Below are 25,447 nucleotides of genomic sequence, written 5' to 3'. Positions count from 1 at the left end.
CATTAGTGTGCGCCCACATCTGAATTCCCCACTGCACACAATGGAGCTTGCGGCCGGAGCCGTGCTCTTTATTGTGTGCGCTGACAGGTGTCAGTTTTTTTGCGGCTCCGCTAGGGATCCCAGCTGGAGTGTATAATATGTGTGTACACTCCGGTCAGGATTCTCTTAGCCGTAGTACTCACAGCTGTTGTTGAAAATGGACAACAACGGCGTGATTATTACTGAACTTACGTTGTCTGAACATAGCCTAAGGGTATATACACACTAAGTAATTCTCGTGGAAAACGTGCTGAATCCAGCGCTCGTCCTCGTGCGTCCCCGCTTCCCTCTCTGTTGACTTCATAGACTCCATTCTATGGTCGGGCAGATTCCGCTGTCCACCGAAAAAAAATTCCATGTCAGTTCTGGAGTGAGTTTATGTGACGAGCGGAACTTCAAGTGGGAGTGCAGGGGGTGGGGGGTGGGAGCAGCGGATTCCGCACAGAGCTTTCCGCGAGAATTACTCCATGTGCATAAACCCGAAGTCCTGAGTTATCAAACTTTTCTCTAATGTCAAAGCTGCTATCTGCTCTACCTCATAGACAGGAGCCTTCTCCCTTGAGGTCATAGAACATATGAGTAGTTAGTGGCCATCTAGATGACAAAACCCTTTAACAAGTTCATTAACATTCCCAAGTTGGAAAAAAAAATAATTATAACTTAAATTGTTAAAAACAATATTATTCCAGAGAATTTCTATTTATCAGCGTCACATGAGAGTTTTTCGGGTCACATGGTCTGTATGCCCTTGGTGATATATAACGCCCCGTCTCCCATAATGTGTAACCCGCCGATTCACCAGATATTATGAAATTTGCTTGGTGATTAAAGGGGCAAGAGATCCGTTCCAGAAAACCTTCTCTGCTAGTTAATCACAGCAGTCCCCCATTCTTCATGTATGTGGGGCGGCTTCTGGAGCGGCTGGGAACATTTACTTGGAAGGGGATTTGACATATTGCAGCTGCTTAGATAAGATAATTCACTTCCCGTGGGAGAGGGAAACATTGGAGCCTGTTTTCTCCTTTCATGGGTTCCCAGGGACTGTTTTGGGAAACAAGCCACAGCTATGGGACAGTTAACCCCATACTCTACCAGCGTGTACAGTCACTTCTCATGGCCAGTTGTCACAACATCTGTTAAAGAGTGTCAAATGCCAGGCAAGGAGGGGGCATCAATCACAGCACGGCTCTGCCATCATATCACTGGAGGGGTATACCATGCTATATATAATATATATGCTTAGAAGATATCTAAGGGCGGATGCTGTTTTTCTAGTCTTCACTCTATATTGGTGTTTCTATAAATGAGTAGCAGCACATGGGGCTGAGATCACCAGATCTAATGCCAAGCGGCAGCTGGAGAGGTGTCAGCACTGAACGCCGGAGCAGAGAAAGTGGTTTTCAGGGGTAAAGAATCACACCTCACCATCTGACAAAAGAAACTTTGTCCACAATTTGGACTTTAGAAATGAAAGAATTTTGAGCCTGCGAATGACTGGAGACAGTTTAGGGAAGGTGTTTCCTGTCTCAGCATGGCAATACCCTGAAAGGCGTCAACCACCCAGTGAAGCCATGCCAACAGCCCTTGGCCAGTGTAGTACTGCACCATAGTCTTCTCTAAAATCATATATAGGTTATGTATTTTAGTGGTATCCACAAGCAGACCTGTACTTACAGCTCATGCTGCCCTAGGACTGAATTAGGGTGATTCCTCAATCATAAATTCACAACATAATGAGTGGCTGCAAATCTGCAGGGAAATGTCACATCACTTCTGATACATGTGGATTTAAGGGGTACTCCAGAGAACATTTTTCTTTTTCAGATCAACTGTTGTCAGAAAGTTATACAAATTTGTAAATGACTTCTATTTAAAAACTTCAAGTCTTCCCATACTTGTCAAATGCTGTATGCCCTGCAAGAAGTGGTGTATTCTTTCCAGTCTGACACAGTGCTCTCTGCTGCCACCTCTGTCTATGTCAGGAACTGTCCAGAGCAGTAGCAAGTCCCTATAGAAGGGACATACATGCTGCCCTAGGTACAGGAAAACCAGTGCCTAATGGCAAATCCAGCCCTGCCCACAAGGATGATGAGTGTAATGCTGTAGTGTTATGCCATGTTGCAGGGTGTTACAGCTAAGCTGATGGTACCCATATTACTATCAGTCTCTGTGCAAACATCCAGGCTATGTCTTATATAGCACAGGATTTTTTTCATGTGCAAAAGTAAAAAATAAAATAAAAATAATAAAGTTTAAGGAAAGGTCCAGAATTATCTTCATTTATTAGCCAGAGTATAGAGTTCACAAAGAGTGTCCCTTGCTATGGAGGACCTGTCCTGTCCTATCGCCCATTGATTTGAATGGACACCATGTAATTTTATCTCTCTGCAGGAAAATGAAACACTTCCTTCCAGGATTGCCCATATTCCAGGTGATCCCTAGGGATCCAGGCATAGTTCTGCATCATGCGGTGCTTTATAGAGGATTATACCAGTAGTAATGCAGTCTAGGGATAGTAATCCAGAGTGTGATAGCTCCTGGCTGTGCAGATGTCTGCTGGACACTTACTGCAGGCTCTAACACAATACACTTCTTGTAATCTGGGTCTTTACTGTCTGAATTGATGCCAAACCTCAGAGTAGAGACAATCCAGGCACCGCACTGCTGACATACAGGGGCTCCAATACTGCACAAGCTGCCCTTCACCCCACAGAGCACAGCATGGCGAAAAGTGGGAACACAGCGCCACCTGCAGGACAAGGAAGGAATACCGCAACGCTTATGTTCCCCATAAAGCAGCATTCTACTCTTAATTATCAAAAATAAAAAAAAAAATATTTAAAAAATAATAATGATAATAATAAGAATAATCATTATTATTACTTCAATTATTAATATGGTGCAATTTACCTATTTCAAGCTGTTACACGTTCGCCATCTGCTGGAAGATTTTAAGTAATGCAGCTTAAGAAACTAAAAGGTTTGATTGGCTGAAGCCTCTCCTTCTCTGATTGGCTACAGTCTCCCTTCGCTGATTGGTTGCCCGCCCGGCAGTAGTGGGCGGGGCGTGATATGGCGGCTTAGATAGTGTAGTAGTGTATGGAGGTGTCATGGATCCCGGCGATGGCTGCTCCGCTCACCGGCCCGGGGGCTGTGACGCCTGCTGCACGGGTGCCGCCCCGGGAGTACGGGAGACGGTGCAGGAGATGGACTTCCACAGAGGTGATACATACACACAGACTACAGGAAGGGCATGCTGGGACTTGTAGTCTTTTGCTTATTAGCAGGGGCTCTTCAGTATTACTGAGCATGCCCCAAGGGTATGATTCACACTTACCGGATCCGCAGCGTATTTTCTGCTGCGGGTCTGCAGCAGATTTCACTTAAATAACTGAACACAGCATTAAATCTGCACCATCAATTCTGCTGCGGATCCTGTAGGTGTGAACGCACCAAAGTGATTGTAATACAGTAGCTATCTCCAGCCTGTGGCTGCCAAGGCATGCTGGGGTAAAATTAGGACCGCCCATGCGCACAAGCACTGCCCCAGTGTCAAAATATGCAGAAAGTGGAGGGAACATAGGTCTATGATGGCAGAGGAATGAGACAATGTCCTATGTTAGTGACCTCCATAACACACACTACTGTCAGACAATGTCTTCTCTCTATACATCCAGGTATATGGTCGGCAGCCATGGACGGAGACCTGAGCAGAGTACAGCGCTTTATCCAGAAGGGAACAGATCCCAACCTGGCTGATAACTTTGGTTACACCGCCCTGGTAAGTGACCCCGTGGATCTCCTGCATTGTCACATTAGTCTGTGTGCATTATAGCTGCCATATACATAAGGTCATGTTTTAAAGGGAATATCCAGCCTTACATAATGGGGGCGGTATCTTCCCTATAGATTAAAGGGGTTATCCAGCGCTACAAAAACATGGCCACTTTTCCCCCTTTCTTGTCTCCAGATTGAGTTGGGTTTCAAACTCAGTTCCATTGAAGTAAATGGAGCTTAATTGCAAACCGCACCTGAACTGGAGATAAGAGAGGGGGAAAGTGGCCATGTTTTTGTAGCGCTGGATAACCCCTTTAATGGTGGTCCCACCGATCAGCTCCACAGCGCCTGCAGTGCTCATCCAGGCATTGGTGTACTAATAGTAGCAGAAGGGCCAGCATTGTCTCATACATGTCAGCAATATGTCACTCACAGGAGAACGTGACCCCTTCTTACAGATCCTGAGAAGAAACCCTCGATTTTATAGGGTGTGATATCAAACCAAGTGCGTCTTCTCAGGATCTGTTAGAAGGGGTCACATCCCATAGGTATCTCATATTTTATCACCCCCGTTCTTCCTACTCCTTGTACTATAGATACTGTGTTCCATAGGCTGAGATGTATATGTGTGTCAGGGGGTTACAGAGAGTTGTGGGATGGTCACAGTTTCATGTTTATTGAGTGCTATGCTGATCAGTTAAAGCACTGGGGTTCCAGGTTGGGGCTGTATGGCAGGCATCGTACACCAGCTTATATCTATACAAGGGCTGGATTGGAAGGTGCAATTATTGGCTGGACTGGATAGAAAAAAAACGTCCATTCTTTCTCTGATTGTTGGGATTACATGTACACATAATCCGGGGGCTCTTCACTATCATTCATTGATCTAAAACAGAAATAGGGAACCTTCAGCCCTCCAGCTGTTGCAAAACTACAATTCCCATCATGCCCGGACAGCCAAAGCTTAAGCTTTGGCTGTCCAGGCATGATGGGAATTGTAGTTTTGCAACAGCTGGAGGGCCGAAGGTTCCATATCCCTGATCTAAAAGGTTCTTTAAGTTTTTATCCCTCCTGGTTCCTCCTCCAGCACTATAGCAGCCGGCACGGTCACTTCCCTGTGTGCAGTTTTCTCCTGAAGAGCGGTGCTGACAGTAACGCCCAGACACATGGGGGCAGCACACCCCTGCATCGCGCTGCCTACTGTGGACACCTCCAAGTGGTCCAACTGTTACTTGAGCATGGAGCCGACCCAACTAAGACAGACTCAGACAAGAGGACTGTGCTTCACAAGGTGAGCAGGCATTGAGGGGGTTATAAAAAATTAGAACAAAACAAACAAAAAAACACCAGCTACTTTCTTGCAAATACAGCATCACCCTCAGGTTGTGTGTGGTATTAAAATTCATCTCCATTCACTTTTATGGAAGCAGCCCCAAGGCTGCCTGGAAAACATAGATACATTCAGAAGCCGGGTACATACAGTGTATCCATTCTGTGACACGGCCTTGTCACAGAACGGCCGCTGTCTGTAAAGTAAATCCCGGACGGTACTGAACTTCGCTTCTTTTGATTTGGAATGGAGACGCATTTAGGTGTGGCCAAGCTCTAATTACCCATAGCAGACAATGTAAAGTATGGCTGAAGCCGCACTTTACATTTTCTGCATTGTCAGTCTTGTGCAACCCCTGTTCAATGAATAGTGGCCGCACAAAACTGACATATCCGTTTTCTATGTGGCCACATCGAATCCCGTCCGGAAGTGTATACTGTGTATATACACTCCAGCCGGGATGCCATAGGAATTAATACAACGTATTTTCTCAATTGATAACGGCCGGTGTTGCATCTGCAACAACGGCTGTTATTTATTGAAAAAATACTTGTGTGAACCTAGCCAGAGGCTGAATCCATGTTTTCCAGGACTTCTTAGGGCTGCATCCACCTTCCTTAGCCACTGCTCGGGTTCGGATGAGCCGGAGCATGCTTCAGATTCGCTCATCTCTATTGGCAAGTAATACGGCTTGTGGTAACTCCTTAGGGGAGTTAGTGTCGTGTGGCTTTGTTTGCTGGTCCGTATGCTTACATGTGCCGTTTCCCCGACAGGCAGCAGAAGGTGGTCACCGAGACTTGTCTCTGTTTCTTCTACATCACTGCAAAGGTCTCTTGGATTTAAGGGACTGCAGGGGACACACAGCAGCTGACCTGGCACCTTCCAGTATTACAGATGTGTTTTCCGCTTAGGACTTTATGGCCAGTATTATATAGAGCTCTATATCAGATGACTTCAGTGCCTATCATGGGAATATTGTCGACACCATGGACTGACAATGGCTTTACCTATGGATGGCCTGTGATGGAGGGAAGTCTCTGATACTTGATCTATGGCATGGATGGGGAACCTTCGGCCCTCCAGCTGTTGCAAAACTACAGTTCCCATCATCCCTGGACAGCCAAAGCTTCACTTTGACTGTCCTGGCATGATGGGAATTGTGGTTTTGCAACAGCTGGAGGGCCAAAGGGTCCCCATCCCTGATCTATGGAGTTGTTGGCAGATGAATGAAGAAGAATTCCCATTCTAGTCATCACACACTACAGATCATGAGGATAAATTGTTTTCATTGTCATAAATGCTTCCAATTTCTGCTCCCTGCCCCCCGATTAGCTTAATACAAAATAAACATATACAATATCTTGTCTATAGCTGCTATAAAGTATTAATACACCCTACACCTTCACAATCTTCAGGCTCCCCCTATATAGGAGAAGTGGCAGCAGGGCTGCAATAACACTACCAGTCTATGTACAACTGCTCCCTGGACGGAAGAGCGGCAGGAAACGGCTGCAGAATTCCAGCTATGGAGGATATGACGTCCCTGTGACCGGCCAGGGAAATCTACTACATTAATGCTTTCTTGATGCTCTACAGTTGATTGTATAAGGATAAAATGGCACATTGAAATGGCACCGGTAAGACACTGTCCTCTCCAGTAAGGAGTCTCTGGTGGAGGATGATCCCAGGCTTCTTGGTAAGGTTAGGGTGGGGAGCCCTCTGCTCTCCTTTGCATCCCAGCACTTAGCCTCGCAGCATCTTTCTTTGCTTCCTTGTTTGTTTCTGCAAGATAAAAAGAAGACTTAAGTGTGCGGCTACTTATTGTATTACTGAGCGGAGAAGATGATTGTACACGCCGGTTCTGGCTGCAGACGCTAAGTCCAGACTAGACACCTAAAGCCTTCCTGACAATGTAGTACCTAATGGGAAATGAAAGTAAAAACTTACCTTCCATCATAATCTACTGGGGCCTGTCATTGCTATATATCAACCTGGCCTCTAAAGGGTTGTAGACAGCATACATACCACTTAAAGGGGAACTATCAGCAGGTTAGACGAATCTAACCTGCTGATATGGTCCTAATGCACAGGAGACCGAGGAGGATGGTATGATTTATACCTTCCTCCTTGGTGCTGTACCGGTGCAGTTAGTTGTGTTCCCCACAGTCCAATGTCTGTCAGAAGCACTGTCTGCCCCGATTGCGCCTAGCCAGCTAACTTCATTGATTATTATTAGAAAGGGGCGGGGTGGCGCTATGGGTCAGACCATGGAGCCAAAGACTAACTGCCCTGGAGTGGCGCAGAGGAGGAAGGTACGTACATGTGCAACAGAGACATATCAGCAGGTTAGAATAGTCTAACCTGCTGATAGTTCCCCTCTAAGGTTACATCACTGCAGTTCTTGAGCCTACCTGAGACCATAGTGGTGGTATTTGTGGGCTGCACATAATGTTCACTCATTGAGCCATCAGGATGTACTTGTACAGAAAACTGATGATTAAAGGGAATTGGCCATCACCAGCCCCCATACTGGCCTCTTAGTATGATAGGTTATGTGGGTGGTATTACAATTCAGCTCTATTCACTTCAATGCAACTGAGCTGCACAACCCAAACGGAGGACAGGAGCAGTGCTGTTACTCGAAGAAAGTGGCCATGTTTTTCTAATTGTGGATAGCAAGGGCTATACAGCAACACTGGTCATAAGATATAAAGACTGCAGTGTTGCATTTCAACATGGCATCTAATAATTGTCAATGTCAAACACTATACAAATCTAATAGATGTTTGGTTACAGGTCAGACGCGTCTTTTCCATCATAGACTGTGACTTAGTTTTGTTTTGTTTTTTTTACACCTATATTGTAAATCCACTATCGGTGTGTGATAGTAAGATGCAGACAAATTAACAATTTTTGTTGCATGATAAATTGTGAGACTCAAGGGGGATTTCCAGGCAAAACAGGCTGATGAACCATTCAAAGCCTGGGGTGCCGGCATCTGCACTACACAGTGATTGGGGCTGGAAGCAGTTTGTTTGTTCACTGTGTAGCGGTGGCTATGTGTAACTGCAGTTCAGGTCCCATTCAAGTGAACAGGAGCCGAGCTGCAATTACAAACTGCTTGCGGCCCCAATCACTGTGTAATGTGGATGCCAAGCACCTGATCGGTACGGGTACTAGGTGTTGGCAATGTTTCTGTGTAGCTCTAACCTGATAAAGTGATGGAATATTTCCAGGATATACCATGCAAAACAAGAGTCCGTGGAGTCTCTGTTGCGAGTCTCAAAACACGGAAATAGCCAGATATCCCTAGCCTGTTGCCACGGAGTGCCTCCAGATGGGGAGAGCACCATACCACCCTGGAGGCACCCCGTGGCAACAGGCTAGGGATATCTGAGACTCCTCGGACTCTTGTTTTGCATATTTCAATTTTGGGGGGCATCAGTGGAGACTCTTAAGTACTTCATTGTTATTTTTTCACTGATCTCCTTGAGTTCAGTGATTACTGTGTTTTGTTGGTTGATTTGTCATTGCCCCAACCAGCCAGAATCCGGCTCCACACTGATGAGGGGCAAATAGCCTGAAACAGCTGTCCGTGGATGGATGCCTGCCTTGGCAAGCCCTTGTCATGTCACAACACTCGCAACTTGAGCTAGACTTGACAAAAAAGGGCCACCCTGTTGTTTTCCTATTTATGTTCCAATACTCGCAACCAAGTGGGCTACCTATCAGGGTGGTGTGGTGCTCTCCCCATCATGAAGGCACCCCGCGGCAACAGGCTAGAGATATCTGGCTATTCCGTGTTTTGAGACTCGCATCCGAGACTCCACGGACTCTTGTTTTGCATATTTAAATTTGGGGGCATCAGTGGAGACTCTTGATTGAGTACTTCATTGGAATTTTTTCACTGATCTCCTTGAGTTCAGTGATTACTGTGTTTTGTTTTTTTCAGGATAAACCATCACTTTATGATCAATGGAGGTCCAAACTTTGTCACCCCCACCAATCCCGATAATAAAGGAGTCACAGTGGTTACTTAGAGCTGTGTCCCTTTGAGTGTTGAGCCTAGACCTGTTCACTTGAATAGAGGTTTCTGGATTTCTCTGCACAGGTGACAGGGAAAATCTCATAACGGACCCATCACTAAATGACCTCTGTGGTCCCTTCTTTATTATGATTGGTGGGTTTTTGAAAGATCGCATCCCATTGATAATGAAGTGATGACATAACCCAATGATACTGCTGGTCATCAGTAAAGGATACCTTATTAGTACCCAGAATGTACATCAATTGAATAACTTCTTAAAAAATCCCTGTAGGTCTGTGTGAATGGTACTAGCGGGTAAGCTACAGTAAAAGGGATAGGGAACCTTGGCTCTCCAGCTGTTGCAAAACTACAACTCCCATCATGCCTGGACAGCCAAAACTTTAGCTTCGGCATTCCATGCATGATAGGAGTTGTAGTTTTGCAACAGCTGGAGAGCCAAAATTCCATATCCCTGCTATAGTGTATCTAGTATAGTATTTTTCTTTGCTCTATATCCCTTCTAGCTTTAGGGTGGTAGATGGGATTCAGGCTTATGTGAATAACTATTATCTGCAAACTATCTCATATTCTGTTTGGCAAAAAAAAAGCAATGGATATGAAACTGGAAATATTCCTGCTGTATCTGGGTCTAGATTTCTACAAGGGAGTCCATTACACTCAGTGAATGCAGCACATTCATCATAATCTGTCTGCCAAGGCAATTTGGGCTGCTCGGGTTTCAGGATAGTCATTCTGATCTGCTGGCCCGCAGCTCCTCTATGCTTCTCAGCCTGATCACTCTTCTAATACAGAGAATAGTGTAACCCACCTGACAAGCAGAGCTTTATCCATGGCCGTAGCCGCAGCAGACGTCAGTAATAATATTACAGTATAGCAATAATCAATGTGCCATAGAGATGGTGAATGTGGCAAGGAGCGGCAGCAATACTCTAAAGACCCAGCATGACCCAGAGCCAGAGAAGCATAGAGAGATGTATACTGTCTTTTCTGTGTAAGCAGCATTATACCTATTAGCAATGAATGGTACCTTGGAATATGATGATCCTACACATAGTAGAATACTATATTAACCCCAGCGATCGGCACCCTAGGACTGAATGATCATTTTGCACCATATGAAATATAATGTCTTGTATGAGTAGCTCCTTCTGAGAACTAGTCATAACAGGAGCATGGCTTAAGGGATGGAGCATTATGTGGCACCCATTCAGAGCGCAGCGTCTGATTTTCATGGGGGGGCTTACTGTAGTGGCACACAAGACTGGACTGAAGACCTATCAGGGCATGAGAGGGGCTCTCCAAAGGGTCCTATTACACAAAATGATAATCAATGTAAGCAATAGCTCATGCTGAAAGGCAACAATCAGCAGACATGCATGATGTCGGCTGATCGTTGTCTTTCAGCATATTCTAAAATCACAATGATAATAGTGACGGTCTGCTGTGCTTCTCTAAAGATCGTCCGAGCAGATCACCCCCCCCAACCACACACACACAGGGCCCTATTCCACCGGACGATTATTGTTCAGATTATTGTTAAATCGTTCAAATCTAAACGATAATCGTTCGGTTGAAATGCAGTTAACGATTAACGACCGAACGGGAAATCGTTGATCGCTTTATAAGACCTGGACCTATTTTTATCGTTGCTCGTTCGCAAATCGTTCGCATTGAATAAGACGTCGTTCGGTCGTTCACAATAGATACGAATGCAATAGCGAAGAAAAAACGATCGCAATTACGATCATAAGTACGTGGAAATGAGTGAACGTTTTCAGGTCTTTCGCAATAGCGGTCGTTTGAGATCGTTAATCGTTAACCATTATGCAAACGATAATCGTCCGGTGGAATAGGGCCCATACACTCGATGTCTGTGAGCACTGACATCACAGGTCAGTGTTCGCTTCCTCCTGTAGATTGGGCTGTGGTGTAATACGGGCCTAAGAGCATGACCCATTTCATGCAGAACTGGTGGTAATAACCTACTATGTCACCTAATGTAACTTTTACTGACTTATAAGTAAATAAGTGCTCATAAAATCAGCCCCTCAACGAGTTTCGTTCAAACATGGACGTCATCAGGAAGTGGGCAATGACGTGCATGTTTGGACGAAACTAGTTTAGGGTCTGTGTGTCTCTATATCAGATAATAGACGTATAATCAGTAGTCTGCAGCTACATGTGACTTCTTTGACCCACATGGGCCATATGTGTATCTGAACAGACTATGGTGACAGTGATTTTATGAGCACTTATTTACTTTTTATTTATAAGTCAGTGAAAGTTACGTTTTAGATAGAGAGAAGATCAGTGTGTGTTTTGGGCTTTTGGCCCTTAGTTTTTTGGTCTAGTAATTACCTACTTGAGACACTAGATGGTGCTCTGCCTTTTACTAATGTGTAGGACTCTTTATACCTTAGTATCTGATGATGTCACAATATACCTGCAGGTAAAGGACCAAACATCACTATCTGACTAAATAAATAATATATATATATATATAATTAGTCCCTTGAAATTCTATGGGCCCACTGTAGGGACTGTCCGTGAGCTCCTTGGCTTCTTATCTGGTAATACCTACTTATCCCTTAAATTTCATGGATACTTTTGAGCAGAAGTAAATGAAATGTGTGACACAGCAGAAATGGCATTACACTCGTGCTTACTGGTGTGGGATAAAGCACAGCAAACATCAAGGTTTAAAGGGAATCTGTCATGGAGAATTCTATCTATTCTGATCACATGTACCTGGTATATAGGTCACCAGTACATCATTCCTGACAACATAATGAAAGTGCGACAGAAGCCGCCCAGGTTACTGGTTAATATCTCATTCCTAGTCAGGAACTGGACACTTAGACCCTGTTCGATAAAACCTTTGATATATCTCTGACATAAGAAAAAGTTTTAATAATGAAAGTTACAGGACGACAGTGTGGACTAAGCCTGGTTACAGTAACCAGTAAGTCCAGTTGTATCATTCTTGGCCATTACATGATAGATTCCCCTTTAACTCATTCAATGTGCAGGTGTGATTTGGCAGCAAGCAGAGGAAGATGATGGGTGGACTGATCAGGAACAGCGCTAACATCAAGCACAGTGTATATTATATATAGTTACCTCTGCGTATACCAGCATGAGCAGCTATTAGCTGACACTCTCAATTGTGCCCATAACTGCAGTGTTGAATAGTGGTGCTGGAATAGATAGGGTTACAAAGAGATCAACAAACAGGAGATGAGGATCCTGGACAGAGAAGGCCCTCCTCTATTTACTCTGATTTCTCCATTAGGATGTATGAAAATGAGCTTATAAACTGTACGCCCCTATTAAGGCCTCCTTTAGCCGACCATATTTTCAGGTCCACATATTGTCTCATTGATTTCTATGGCCCCATGCGCACAACTATTTTTTACCGATCCAAATCTGAAAAAAGAAAAATAGGGCCTGCACTTATTTGGTCCATGTTTTCAGAACAAAGGTACCCATAGAAATCAATGAGTCTTTGAAAAGTACGGACTGAATAAGGATTAGCATCTGTATGCTGTTTGTATTTGCGGAATAATTTGTCTGACAACCTCTGGCCAAGCTCCTCCTACTGGACCTCTTGTACAGATCTGCAAATACAAGTCTTTCAGATGCATTGTGGATGTTAGGTGGTATAGACTTACAAAACAATCACCAGGCTAAAGATCCCCGCACACTTTCCCAACCTGCCACTGACCAATGTCGGTGGAGAAATTGATCAGGCGTGGATGGAAAATCACTGCCTGACCCCTTTGTTTCTGGAAGCATAAGCCGCCACCAGAGCTCTCTGGCTGTGGCTTACTCCTCCCCTCCCAACAAAGAACACTAGAACATTCAGCAATGCAGAACAGATCTATGTATAAGGGAGGATGGGAGAGTAAACTGCTTTCAGGAGACAGTTATTGAAGGTGCATGGAGAACCCTTACAGAAAGTGGCAGGCTAGATGGGATTCTACAACTAGAAGTGGGCAGAGAATACAGTAATGGAAAATAATTTGCATTTTCAACTTAAAAATAATAAAATCTATTATGACCAGTAACAATCAGATGTTGAATACACATATTGCATCATTCACCTTACCTGTACCGGAGCCAACATTCCTGTCATTCAGTAGCTGAGTTTGGCTGTTTGGAAATATCTTCAGTTCTATGCTGTCTGGAGACTGGGCACTGGTGTGTGAATGTGAGGTGCGGAGGGCATTCAGATACTGCAACCGCGAGACCTACGTACCATCACCGGCAGATAAATAAAGACAATTCACAGTACATGAGAGTCATTATACGCATAGTGGGCCACACTGCTTATAGTATAATGGGTAAAGCCTACACCTTTCTGAGATGCATACGTATTATACTGCAATGTTAGCATTGCACTGGTCAGTTCTGCATCAGATCTGTTATAAGGGGGTATTCATATATTCAGGTTTTAATTGTAATTATTGAATATAAAGCTAAAAGCAGATCATAAATGGAGGATGCATATATGTAAGAGAGACAGACTTCTTCTTAAATCCATTAAAAACTGAATGTATGAACAAACCCTCAAAGATCACTTTAAACCAGGTATTGGATAGTTTAAAAAAGGACCATTGTATGGTCCTTCTTTCACTGCTTAAAGTGGTTTTCTGATGTCAATAGGACATCAAAATCTGATTGCTGGGGTACAGACATCCAGGACCCCCAACAATCTGCTGTTCTGCAGCGGCCAGATCTATGCCGTGAACAGGGCTGAAAGCATTTTGGCTCCATTTATGGCATAGTGGCCGTGTCTGGTTACTGCAGCTCAAATCATATCCCACAAATCGCACCCCGTTATTCAGATATTGATGACCTATATGAAGCATGGACCATCGGTATGTGGAATCAGGAATACAGATGAGTGAACCTGCCAAACGTTCAATTTTGCACGAACCCAAATGATCGACATTTGAATGCTGCTGCCTGGAGAAGGTGGATGCAGCCTGAAGACTGCCTGAAAAACAATGACACAGCCTATGGTTGTATCCATGTCTTCCTGGCAAGCCTAAGGCTGTATCAATGTTTCGCTGGCAGTCCTTTAGTTTACATCCACCTTCTCCAGTCTTTTGGAAAATTCGCTCATCTCTAAATCGGGAAACCTCACTGTATCATAGAGACATATAGTGTCATAGAGACATGCCAAAAGCTTTGATCGGTCCGGGTCTGAGTGTTCAGCCCTGTAATGATCATCAGAATGAGCAGGTAGAAGATCACACTGCAACGTGTCTGCTCCCCGCTCTGTGTCAGCATAGTCATTTGGGCTCCATAGACTTATATTGTGAGCCCGACTGATCACGTGACACAGAGCAGGGAAAGGACCACGCTTAGTGCAGTCTTCTTTTGATTGGTACATGTAAAAAGTTTTCATCGATCTGAGTGTATCAATCGGGTGAACAAGCCGCCCTGTTCTGTGTAAAAGCTCCATTATAAGCCCGACTCTTTTTTTCTAACACAGAGCGTCTTTTCCCGGCTCGTTCTCTGATTGGTACAGGTCTGAACAGTCAGACCCGGACCAATCAAAACTTTTGACATGTCTCTATAACATGTCAAAAGGGTTGTTTTTTTTTTTTAAACAACAAGTACACTTTAAGGTGCCCATACACATAAGACAAAGTCAGTTGAACTGAAGATAAATTACCAGTGTTGTCTGAGTACACATGTATTCTTCGCTAAATTGGGCATAGATGGGTATGGAAGGTTGGAAGGAAAAGCTGACCGCCAACAAGTATATGGCTACCTTTGCAACAGGGACCCAAGCTCTGCTCACACTCCTATGACTTGGAGCAGGTCAGGAGGGTGTTGTGTCTCACCTTAATTATCTGAAGGTCAGATAACGCTCTCACAGAATAGTCTGGACAATAAAAACTGGACTCTGGAGACTCGTCCTGACCATTGGGAGGTGATTGATGACCTTTAAAAAAAATAAAATAAAATAAAAAAATAATAATAATAATAGAAGAAGAAAGAAGAAGAAGACTGACGCCTCTAGTTGTATTAACCATAAGTGACGTTCTCACCTAGTAGGCTGTGGCTCAGTGCAGCTACACCATAGTAAGTAAATGCTCCATTCTCAAACCTCAGACCTTCCTTTCCAATTTCTACCTGTACTCGGCCCTGAAAATAATAAAAAAAATACAAAGTGAGATCACTGCACACAAAGTGGACCTCCATAACCCATGCATCTTCTTATACACTCACCTGCAGGATCAGAATAAAGTAGTCCACCGGCTGACTCCGTAGGTACAGGTAGTGTTCAGGAGCCAGGCGATCACTGTCATCAAACTTGACCTCCTGAGTGACCCCTGGGAGCTTTAATAAATGCAGCAGGACCTTTTCTGACACTCGGGAGGTGCTGAAGAGCTCCACTTCTATCAATGAGAAGGATTTAGCTTAAGATTTATCCCTTCTCCCTTATGTGCTGGTCACAACACTATTAGTTTGCCCTGCTGAGTAACATACAACATATGCTACACATTAGATTGTGGAATCTTACTAATCCCTAAGCGTTTCCATCCAGTACATCTGTGTAATAAGAATGAAAGGGATTTGTGCATACTCATAGCCTGTCCTCCAAGGGATCAGAGGAGCCACAAGAAGGAGGATTGATAATATATCATAAGGCAACCATTGCAGTTTGAAGTACAAGGGAATCCTTCTGTCTAAGCCACATAACTAGTCATACAAATACAATACAAAGACAATCTAACATACTAATCCTAAATGTATTGTCATATGGGAGAAGTCTGGGTGCAACCCCTGGATTTAGTTGCGTAATATTAGCTGCTGGATGTCCTGTAGGAAGTGGTGTATCCTTTCCAGTCTGACAGCGCTCTCTGCTGCCACCTCTGTCCATGTCAGAAACTGTCCAGAGCAGTAGCAAAACCCCATAGAAAACCTCTTCTGCTCTCCAGACTGGAAATAATACATGAGTAATGCACTGCATTGAATTCTATGGGAACAGCAACTGTTGTTCACACACTGTATTAAACAATGGCCGCACAAATAATTGACTTGTTCCCACTTCGTACACACAATATATGGCCGTTCTGACGGCCAAACATTGCATAGACTTTAGGGGTTAATGGGAGCGAAGACATACCCAAATGTGCGTGCATTCCAATTAACATAAAATGATGTTTCTGCGGCCGATATGGTAATATCGGCTGCATGAACATTTCAAACAGCAGCCGTTGTTTATACATAGTGTGAACACAGCCTTAACACTTTTTTTTTTTTTCGAATTCTGGATAACCCCTTTAATAGTACCAAATCTTTCCACAAGATGTAAAAACCCTACAAGCCACTTAACAAGCTGATTTCTTCACAGTAAAATGTCTTCTTTATGTGAACAACAAGGAATGTTCACAGGGAAGGAAATAAATCAATTGGAATGATATAAGGAAAAGGCAAAGAGACTGTAGAAACAGTAAAGTCTTCCGGACATGAATACCTTGTGATAAGAAGCGCTGCGTGGCCAGTAAGAGTTGGGGCGACAGCTTGACCTTCTGTTCTGTGTCGCTGGTCTTGAAAAATGACAGGTCGTCCCCACCGCGAGGCATCGGGATAGGCTGCACTTTAGGTCGCTTCTTTTTTACATTCTGTTCTAAAAAGACGATAAAAAAGATGGATATCAGACACAGCTGTCTATGTTACCATACACTGCTCTGCCCTAGAAATACATAGCATATAACTATCACCTTGCTGCTGTGTCTACTATGTCCATCATAACTATGGAGTCCATACAGCATGCAATAGGGAAAGGGGAGCAGTCTAAAGCTTTCACTGTCCAAGAATAAGATAGTATTAGTAAATCTGGGCCAGTGTATTGGAGAGGGAGAGTCATGAGGCTTCTCTTCCATACACATAAGACGGCAGGCCAGGGGTAGGGAACCTCGGCTCTCCAGCTGTTGCAATACTACAACTCCCATCATGCCTAGACAGCCAAAGCTTTAGCTTTGGCTGTCCAGGCATGATAGGAGTTGTAATATTGCAACAGCTGAAGAGCCAAGGTTCCCTATCCCTGCTGTAGGCTGACATCCACAGGTGTTGATTATCAGGGTTGGCAGGGCCCCAATGGGGTTTGGACGGATTAATGCTAAATTCCACGTTCACATTCATGACCTCAGTAGGTGTTAATCTGGCTACACTTCGCTCACACCCAGAGCGGCTGCTTTATATCTGCCGTGTTATATATATACGAAAACATCTTTTCGCTAACGTTCTCTGCCCTATAGAACACCGGATGGCAGCCTGTTGTCATAAGCCATGCCGAGCATAAATCATGAGGTAAAGTAATTACGTCCTGAGGGAACGGAATACTTCTAGATTCTACTTGGCATGAGTCATTTCTTCTGTAAGAACCTGTTATTTCCCCAAGGTCCAAATTTACATCTGGTGATGAATATATAGGTGTCTGGTCTGGCAGCGGCTCTCCCCATTTAGAACACATGTAAACTCATGTACATTGGGGGCCTGATGACAAACTTGTTGACTGTTTCTAATAACTAACAGCATAACAGTGAATGTAGCTCTGGAATAACAACTAAGGCTGGATTCATACTACGTTTTTGCAATCCTTTTTTTTTTTTCATTCGCTTTTTGCAAAAAATAGATGAAAAAAAAAACGGATGCATTTGTGTGCATCCATTTTTTCATTGACTTCCATTATAAAAAAAAAAAAAAAAAAACAGATCAAAATGGATCCGTATTTTTTAACGGACACAAAAATGAGGTTGACTGCTTTTTTTGTGTCCAGTAAAAAAAAAACGGATCCGTTTTGATCTGTTTTTTTTTTTAATGGAAGTCAATGGAAAAAAGGATGCACACAAATGCAAATTGCAAAAAAAAAAAAAAACAATGAAAAAAACGGACTGTAAAAACGTAGTGTGAACCCAGCCTTACAGGCGTTAAATGTGCACACGGCTGCCATAGATGACAATGCACTGGTGCAGTTATCACATATAACCAACAGGAAGTGGTTTTATACCCATCACAGTTGGCCAGTTTCCTGTCTGGATAAGCTCAGCGACAGGAGACAGCATAGGGAATACTTGCTGTAAGAATGCTTTTCGGCATATAACTAGGGCAGGTTTTCCCAGTGAGCCAGAATGTGAGCTATTAATCTCTCCTCAACCACATGCCTTTCTGGCCCTAATCATGTGATATTAACCCCTTCACTGTGCAGCGAGCACAAGACTAATCATATGATATTAACCTATACACTACGAAGTGGGCACAAGACTAATCATATGATATTAACCCCTTCACTGCAGAGCGGGCACATGACCAACCATATGACCCATGTCTTCAATGGCAAAGTAAAAAATATTTCTGCAGATTACACAGAGCAACTATTGTCTACTTCTGACTACTGACATCTGCAGTATAAGGTTATGTTCACACAGCGTATCTTTTCGTAAAAGTACGGCTGTTGTTGCAATCGGCAACAACGGCGGCACTTTTTACGAAAAGATAAGTTGCCTAGTCTTCTATGGAATCCCAGCCGGAGCGTGTACACATAGTATACGCTCCGACCGGGATCTCTCGCAGCGCCGTAGAAAACTGACATGTCAGTTTTCTGCAGCTGCTATTCAGTGAATAGCGGCCACAGAAAACCCTGTCAGTGCATACTATGGAGCGAGCGGCTCCGGCCGCTCGCTCCATAGTGTGCAGCGAGTAGTTCTGATGCGGGTGCACAGAGATGCGCCTGCATCAGAACTCTGCGGCTGCAAAGATTATCCAGCCGGTCCTGCAAATCTTTTCAGAGACCGGACATTCTGTGACCCGGACGGGTCACGTAGCGGCTGGTCACTTACAATGTGTGAACATAGCCTAAATATTATTTACGTAAATGGATCAAGTTCTAAAAATCCTTAGTAGGTGATTCCTCCCTGAATACAGGCTCTAAGCCAGCCATGTACAGTGAGGTGTCTCACTCATCTATGGACTTGCCATTCAAGGTGGGTGGTCCTCATTAATAAAGAGGTGATCCAGGATTTGAAAACATAGCCGCTTTTTTCTACAAATGGTGCCACTCTTGTCCTCAGCTTTTCTGTAGTTCAGTTTCATTGAAGTAAATGGAGCAGAGCTGTAATACCACACACAACCTGAAGACAGGTGTGGCGCTGTTTTATTTTAAGAAAGCAGCTATTTATATATTGTTTTATTTATTTTTTTCTAAACCTCGATTAACCCCTTCATGCCGAATGTAGGTATAATCACGAAGCCTTGCCCCATAATCATGAAATCACAAGTCCTTGCCCCTTCTGTATATACAGCCACCCCAGCCCCTTACTGCAATCTTCTGATTCATCCAGGATCTCCGATTTTATTATCTCTTCTATGACATCCTCCAGAGTGACCAGCCCCATCACCTCGTAGAACGGGTCTCCTTCTCCTTCGTTGTTCACCTTCTGCACAATGGCCATGTGGGACTTGCCTGGAAAGATACAGTAGAAACACAATAAAAAAGATGAATGAAGTGAATGGATCGAGAATGATATCAGCACAGGGGACATGATATGTCATAGTTAGAGATGAGCGAATCTATGGTCATTTGAGGTATTTGATAAATCCACATGTCATGAATCAATTGGCGGTCAATTCATTTAGTCTGGAATCCTCATGGATTCTCCACGGAATCAGAACACTTAGACTTCTTTAAGACTAAACAGTTTGATGGCCGATTCAATTGATTTGGTGAATGTTATTGTAGAGTCGCTTATCTCTCATCATAATGTACACAGAGATGAGGTAGACAATGAAGTGTACCAAACACCGACATCCTGGCACGTACCTGGCAGCGATGGTTTTATAATGGAACAGGTTTCCATGTCCCTTACTGTATTGCCTCTACTGCCATTGCTGGAGGCAACTGCACGAACATCTTCTGCCCCCTTATCCCTTCTAAAATATAACCCCACCTATACTTTTATTTTTTTTAAGAAAATCAGACACAAGATCTCACTCATAGACTTAGCCCCTCACCCTTCTTGAACTCCTCCAGCACAGCGTCCAGCTTGGTGTCACTGAACACAAAGTGGACGGGGTGACTGTAGAACCGTGTGATGGTGCTCAGAGGGGTGCAGTCTTGCGGGTCCACAAAGGCCAAGTCTTTCACATATAGGATGTCCACGATGTTGGTGCGCTCATTCTCGTACACAGGGATACGCGTGTAGCCGCTCTCCATGATACTGGACATGGTGTTGAAGTCCAGGAGGGCATCGCTAGGCAGCATGAAGCAGTCATTGACGGGCGTCAGTATATCTTCCACTGTCCTATTCCTCAATGCTCCTTTGCTGAATTCATCCCGGACTAGCTCGCTGTACGGATCCCCACATCGGGCCAGTTCTAGGATACGGAACCTGAGGCGACAGCAGCTCGGGTCCTGCCCGAAGATCCTCTCCAGGAGCCAGGATAGGGGATATGAAAGAGGAGCGGGCAGAAGCAGAAAAAAGTGAGTCAACCATAGACACCTGGATGCCAACCAAGGGCCCCAGACTGAAGTAATGGCGGCGGGCAAGGCCTCTCCAGCGAATAAGAGCAGTCCAGCTGCTGCAAATATGGCACCAGCCATGGAGTCTATGGCATAGTTCAGCAGGACGGCTACAGCGGCATTGGCGATACAGCATAAGGCTAGAAGGGAAATAAGGGTATAGCCACCCCATCGAGTCCTGAGGTAGTCCAGCCGGGTGGCGAGCGATCGCTCGGAGGGAGAGCCCCAGTCCTTAAGGATGCCCAGCTCTGGGGGTTCTAGGATCAGGGTGCTGAGCTGTAGTCCTCGCAGGAGGCCGGACAGCAGGACACACAGGACTATGAGGAGGGCTACTAGCCACACGTCCAGGTATTCCTTCTGGGTGACGTTATAGCTCCGAGTCTGAAGCCGGGAGCTGGGCAAGAAGGGGGCACACTGCTGCTCGGCCCTCACCCACGGCGGCTTCTCCTCTTCCTCATCCTCAGCCACTGTGACCACTGTGTCCCCCACTGGATAGAGAGTCCACTCTGCCCCCTGGTGGATACACAGGGGGTACATCAGGCCTCTGCCCCTGCTGACCCCATCCTGAACCTTCACAGTGACCAGCCCTGAGTGCTCACTGCACACCACAAACTCATCCAGCACATGTAAGGGGGAGTCCAGTGCAGGACTGCAGCCCTGGCCCTCACTGGCCCCAATGGACAGCCAGGGCCAGGTATCATTGCGCAAACCTGAGCCATAGAGACGGAGACGGAACAGAGCCCCAGGACTCGCCCTGATCACTCCTCCGCTCATAGACACTCCAGTTCCATCTTCCAGTCGCAGCCCTAAAACTTGGGCCTGGTCACCGGCCTCACCCCCCACCGAAGCCGCTTGTGTTACCCCAAGTCCGGCCACTAGCAGAAGCCGCACAGCAGCAGCGGCCATGTTGGTGGAGGCAAAAGCCGCCCCACACTTACTGTAAGTCCAGCAGCCAATCACGTGGCGCCGCTGCTATTAGGGCCTAACCAATAGCAAACGCTGTAGTTCCCCCCAGACCAATAGAAAGCATCGAACACGAAAACGAGGCGTGGTTACAAACCAGCCCGCTGTAAACAAGGCGTGGGGGCCAGGAATGGTTTTAACCCCTTCAGCACCGGGAGCTTAGAATTAAAAAACAATGGGGAATAAAGATCGGTGCTGAGAACACAGGAGTCTATTATGTGCGGGGGCTGGGACACTGTGTGCCCAAAGACAGCCCCGGGGCATGGGGGCTCTGGCAGTACCTGTGGAGCAGCACCGGGGACACGTCCGCATTCAGTGCATTCCAGGCATCAGATTACATCAGCATTCACACTGTACAGGTCCCCCAGCCCTGTTACATGCGATTCCTACTATAGAAGTGGGAGGCAGGGTGGCTAAGTATAGTCTAAGGACCTGTCACTGTGTAAGAAAAAGTTCTGAAACTTTCTAATATACTAACTGTATTCTAGATCCCTGCTTGCTGTCAGTGAATGAATGAATGAATGAATGGGAATAGGACTCAAAAGCTAACAAACTTAGGTCCTCCAGCTGTTACAAAACTACAATTCCCATCATGCCTGGACAGCCAAAGCGAAGCTTTGGCAGTCCAGGAATGATGGGAATTGTAGTTTTGTAACAGCTGGAGGACCTGAGTTTTGGTCCGTTTACACGGAGCGATAATTCACCCAATCGATCATTTAACGATTTTGAAGCAACGATTTGGCTTTTATAACGATCAGCGTTTAGACAAATAAATAGTTAGAAAATCCGTTTTCGTCATCGTTTTTAAGATCGCTTAAGCCCATCTCACACATAGGGTGAATCGGTGAAAGACCTGCGAATTTTTAGCGAACGGCCAACGACGATTTGAGAACATGTTGAAAGATCAAAATGAACGATTTATCGCTCGTCACTTGATCGTTCGCTGCGTTTACACGAGCCGATTATCGCTCAAATGCGATCGTTATTGCGAAAATTTGAACGATAATCGTTCCATGTAAACGCAACATTTGACACCTGTGCCCTAAATGATTAGGACTACCCCTGCTGGTGACCCCTCTATGGTGCCCTGCCTAGTTGACTGGGAAACTGCAGACAGGAGTGGTCTCCAACCAGTAGCTTTGCAGTTGTTGCAGAACTACAACTCCCAGCAGACCAGGCTGTTAGGGCCAGCTGGGTGTTGTAGTGTTACAACAGCTGGTTGGAGAAAACATAGCTACTTTACCCAAGACAAACATCACTGCAATGCAACCACAACTGGATAGTCACAATTTTGGCGTATGATTACCGTTGGCTGAAGAAGTTGGATACAGCCATAAGGAGTCCTGGAAAATATGGATACAGCCTATGGCCGGGTTCACACAGTGTATGACGACAACAGCCGTGTCACAAAACGGCCGCTGCCTGTTAAGTTCCCCCCACTGGATACTGCAGTAGCAGCTGGATGAACTACAATTCTTTTGATTTGGAATACGGGTACGTTTGCTATAGCTGACAGCCGGAGCCACACTTTACATTGTCTGCAGTGTCAGTTTTCTATGCGGCCGCATGGAATCCCGGCCGGAATTCCATAGGACACAATGTTATTTTAATCTGCAATAAATGGCGGACGGTGTTGCAACGGCTGTTATTCATTGAAAATTTACTTTGTGTGACTGTAACCATGTTTGCCAGGACTACATCCAATTTCTACAGCCACCGGTAATCAAATGTCGAATGATCGGGTTTGGACAAACTAGATGGTGCTCGAGATTCGCTCATCTGTAGTGTACAGGATTAGAAAAGAGAGAAAAAAAGCGACATCTCTGCCTTCAGGTTATGTGTGGTATTACAACTCAGCGCCATTTACTTTAACGGAAATGAGCTGCAATGTCACACTCAAACTAAGGACAAGAGTGGCGCTATTTCTGGAAGAAAGCAGCAATGTTATTTTACTACTACAAGTAGTCTGACCGCTGACCTGAAATATTCATGTGATGATGCCGAGCAAAAGTGGGCATTGGACCACTTTCCACTCTCGTCTCCAGTTCAGGAGCGGTTTGCAATTAAAGGGGTTATCCAGCACTCCAAAAACATGGCCACTTTCCCCCTACTGTTGTCTCCAGTTTGGGCGGGGTTTTGAAACTCTGTTCCATTGAAGTAAATGGCGCTTAATTGCAAGCCACACCTGAACTGGAGACAACAGTAGGGGGAAGAGTGGCCATGTTTTTGTAGTGCTGGATAACCCCTTTCAGTTCCATTTACTTCAATGGAACAGAGTTTGAAACCCCACCCAAACTGGAGACAAGAAAGGGGAGAAAAGAGGCCATGTTTTCGTAGCTCTGGATAACTCCTTTAAGTTATGATAGCCTAGCCCTATGCATATCCCAAAGTAACTGTCTGTGAGTTGAGTCACTAAGCGCTTATCACCAATTTAGTGGTTGGAAGCTCAGCCATCAAGAATAGCAGGCCCCAAATGTTCCTCATGAAAGGTGCAGTAGTGAGGTTGCTAGGCAACCACTCCATTCACTGCTATTGGGCCTAGACTGCACTCAGATTGAGTATATGACCCTCAGAACATCCTAGCGCAAAGGTGTCAAACGTGTGACCCTCCAGTTGTCGCATTAAACTACAATTCCCATCATGCCTGGACCGCCAAAGCTTTAGCTTTGGCTGTCCAGGCATGACGGGAATTGTAGTTTTGCAACAGCTGGAGGGCCGAAGGTTCCCCATCCCTGCATTAGACAGTCGGAGTGTCCTTACAGCAGGTGTTGAAAGAAAAGTTAGCACGTTTCTATATGCTTGATTCTATGTTCCCACAGGGCACAAGTCACTTTTAGAAGTGTCTGGCAGCAGCATATTCCCGCTACTAAAAATACATAGACACTCAGCTGAGCTGAGCATGCATGCACTGTATAGAGGAGGCAGCAGGAACTGATAAGAGCACCTTTAGGAGTACGACTATTGGGTCTTGTGATACCACTTTTACTCCCCATACTAATACCTGGCTGCAAAACTACAACTCCAGGGCATGGTGGGAGTTGTAGTTTTGCAGCCAGGTATTAGTATGGGGAGTAAAAGTGGTATCACAAGACCCAGTAGTTGTACTCCTACTTTTATTCCTCATACTAATACCTGGCTACCTCATATTAATACCTGGCTGCAAAACTATAACTCCCAGCTGGGAGTTGTAGTTTAGTAGCAGCTGGAGAGCCACAGGTTGGAGAACACTGCAATAAAGAAATCCATTGTAATAGCACAACATGGTATAGGCCACAATACACATACGTACAAAACTACTCCCAGCAACTGCAGAGTTAAATAATAAACTCTTTAATAATTAAACAATTTAGATATTTACAATCATCATAAATCGTACACACTTTTTTTTTACCCACCACCCCTCCTGAGGGTAACAAAACAAAGGAAAAAAACAAACACAAAATAAAATAAAAACCAAAAACGATTTTTCCCTTCTTCTGGAACTCCGTAAACAGGAACAGATTTTAAATTGTGAAATTCTGCTTAGTTTTCAGTCCCTGAGCAAGAAGGATCAGATCCCGAGATCAGCTGCAGCGAAGGATCTTACATGAAACATATGGCTTGTGCGCATTTCTAGAAACACATGGGCCTCCTGTATCCAATCCAGTCCACAACAGCCAATCAGATCACTGCTTTCATACGACAACCAGCACTGGAATAATGAAAGCTGGGATCTAATTGGTTGCTATGAGACCTTTTTTTCTTATACATG

The 25,447-nt window shown here is 44.8% G+C and overlaps 2 protein-coding genes across 3 annotated transcripts; one reads left to right on the top strand and one right to left on the bottom strand.

Moving 5' to 3' along the window:
* The first annotated feature begins 3,093 nt into the window (after positions 1-3,093).
* On the top strand, positions 3,094-6,514 carry ANKRD39 (ankyrin repeat domain 39). The gene is made up of 4 exons (XM_069943567.1): positions 3,094-3,261; positions 3,717-3,820; positions 4,904-5,107; positions 5,920-6,514. Exons 1-4 carry the CDS (start codon positions 3,150-3,152, stop codon positions 6,055-6,057), a joined length of 558 nt encoding a protein of 185 aa, XP_069799668.1. The 5' UTR covers positions 3,094-3,149; the 3' UTR covers positions 6,058-6,514.
* On the bottom strand, positions 6,415-21,656 carry CNNM3 (cyclin and CBS domain divalent metal cation transport mediator 3). 2 transcript variants are annotated; one of them, XM_069943541.1, is made up of 8 exons: positions 20,226-21,656; positions 19,534-19,677; positions 16,690-16,842; positions 15,438-15,607; positions 15,257-15,353; positions 15,050-15,150; positions 13,303-13,444; positions 6,415-6,928 (listed from the first exon to the last, which is right to left on the bottom strand). In XM_069943541.1, the coding sequence occupies exons 1-8, from the start codon at positions 21,637-21,639 to the stop codon at positions 6,849-6,851; spliced, it is 2,301 nt and encodes a 766-aa protein (XP_069799642.1). In that variant the 5' UTR covers positions 21,640-21,656; the 3' UTR covers positions 6,415-6,848. The 2 variants fall into 2 exon arrangements, with proteins under 2 accessions (XP_069799642.1, XP_069799649.1); XM_069943548.1 differs by lacking the exon at positions 6,415-6,928 and adding an exon at positions 12,315-12,391.
* Between the last annotated feature and the right edge of the window lie 3,791 nt (positions 21,657-25,447).

This window comes from Dendropsophus ebraccatus, chromosome 1 (genome assembly GCF_027789765.1).
Source record: "Dendropsophus ebraccatus isolate aDenEbr1 chromosome 1, aDenEbr1.pat, whole genome shotgun sequence".
In the NCBI taxonomy this organism is placed as follows: domain Eukaryota; kingdom Metazoa; phylum Chordata; class Amphibia; order Anura; family Hylidae; genus Dendropsophus; species Dendropsophus ebraccatus.
Note: the sequence above shows the minus strand (reverse complement) of the source record. Positions and strands in the feature narration are given on the sequence as shown.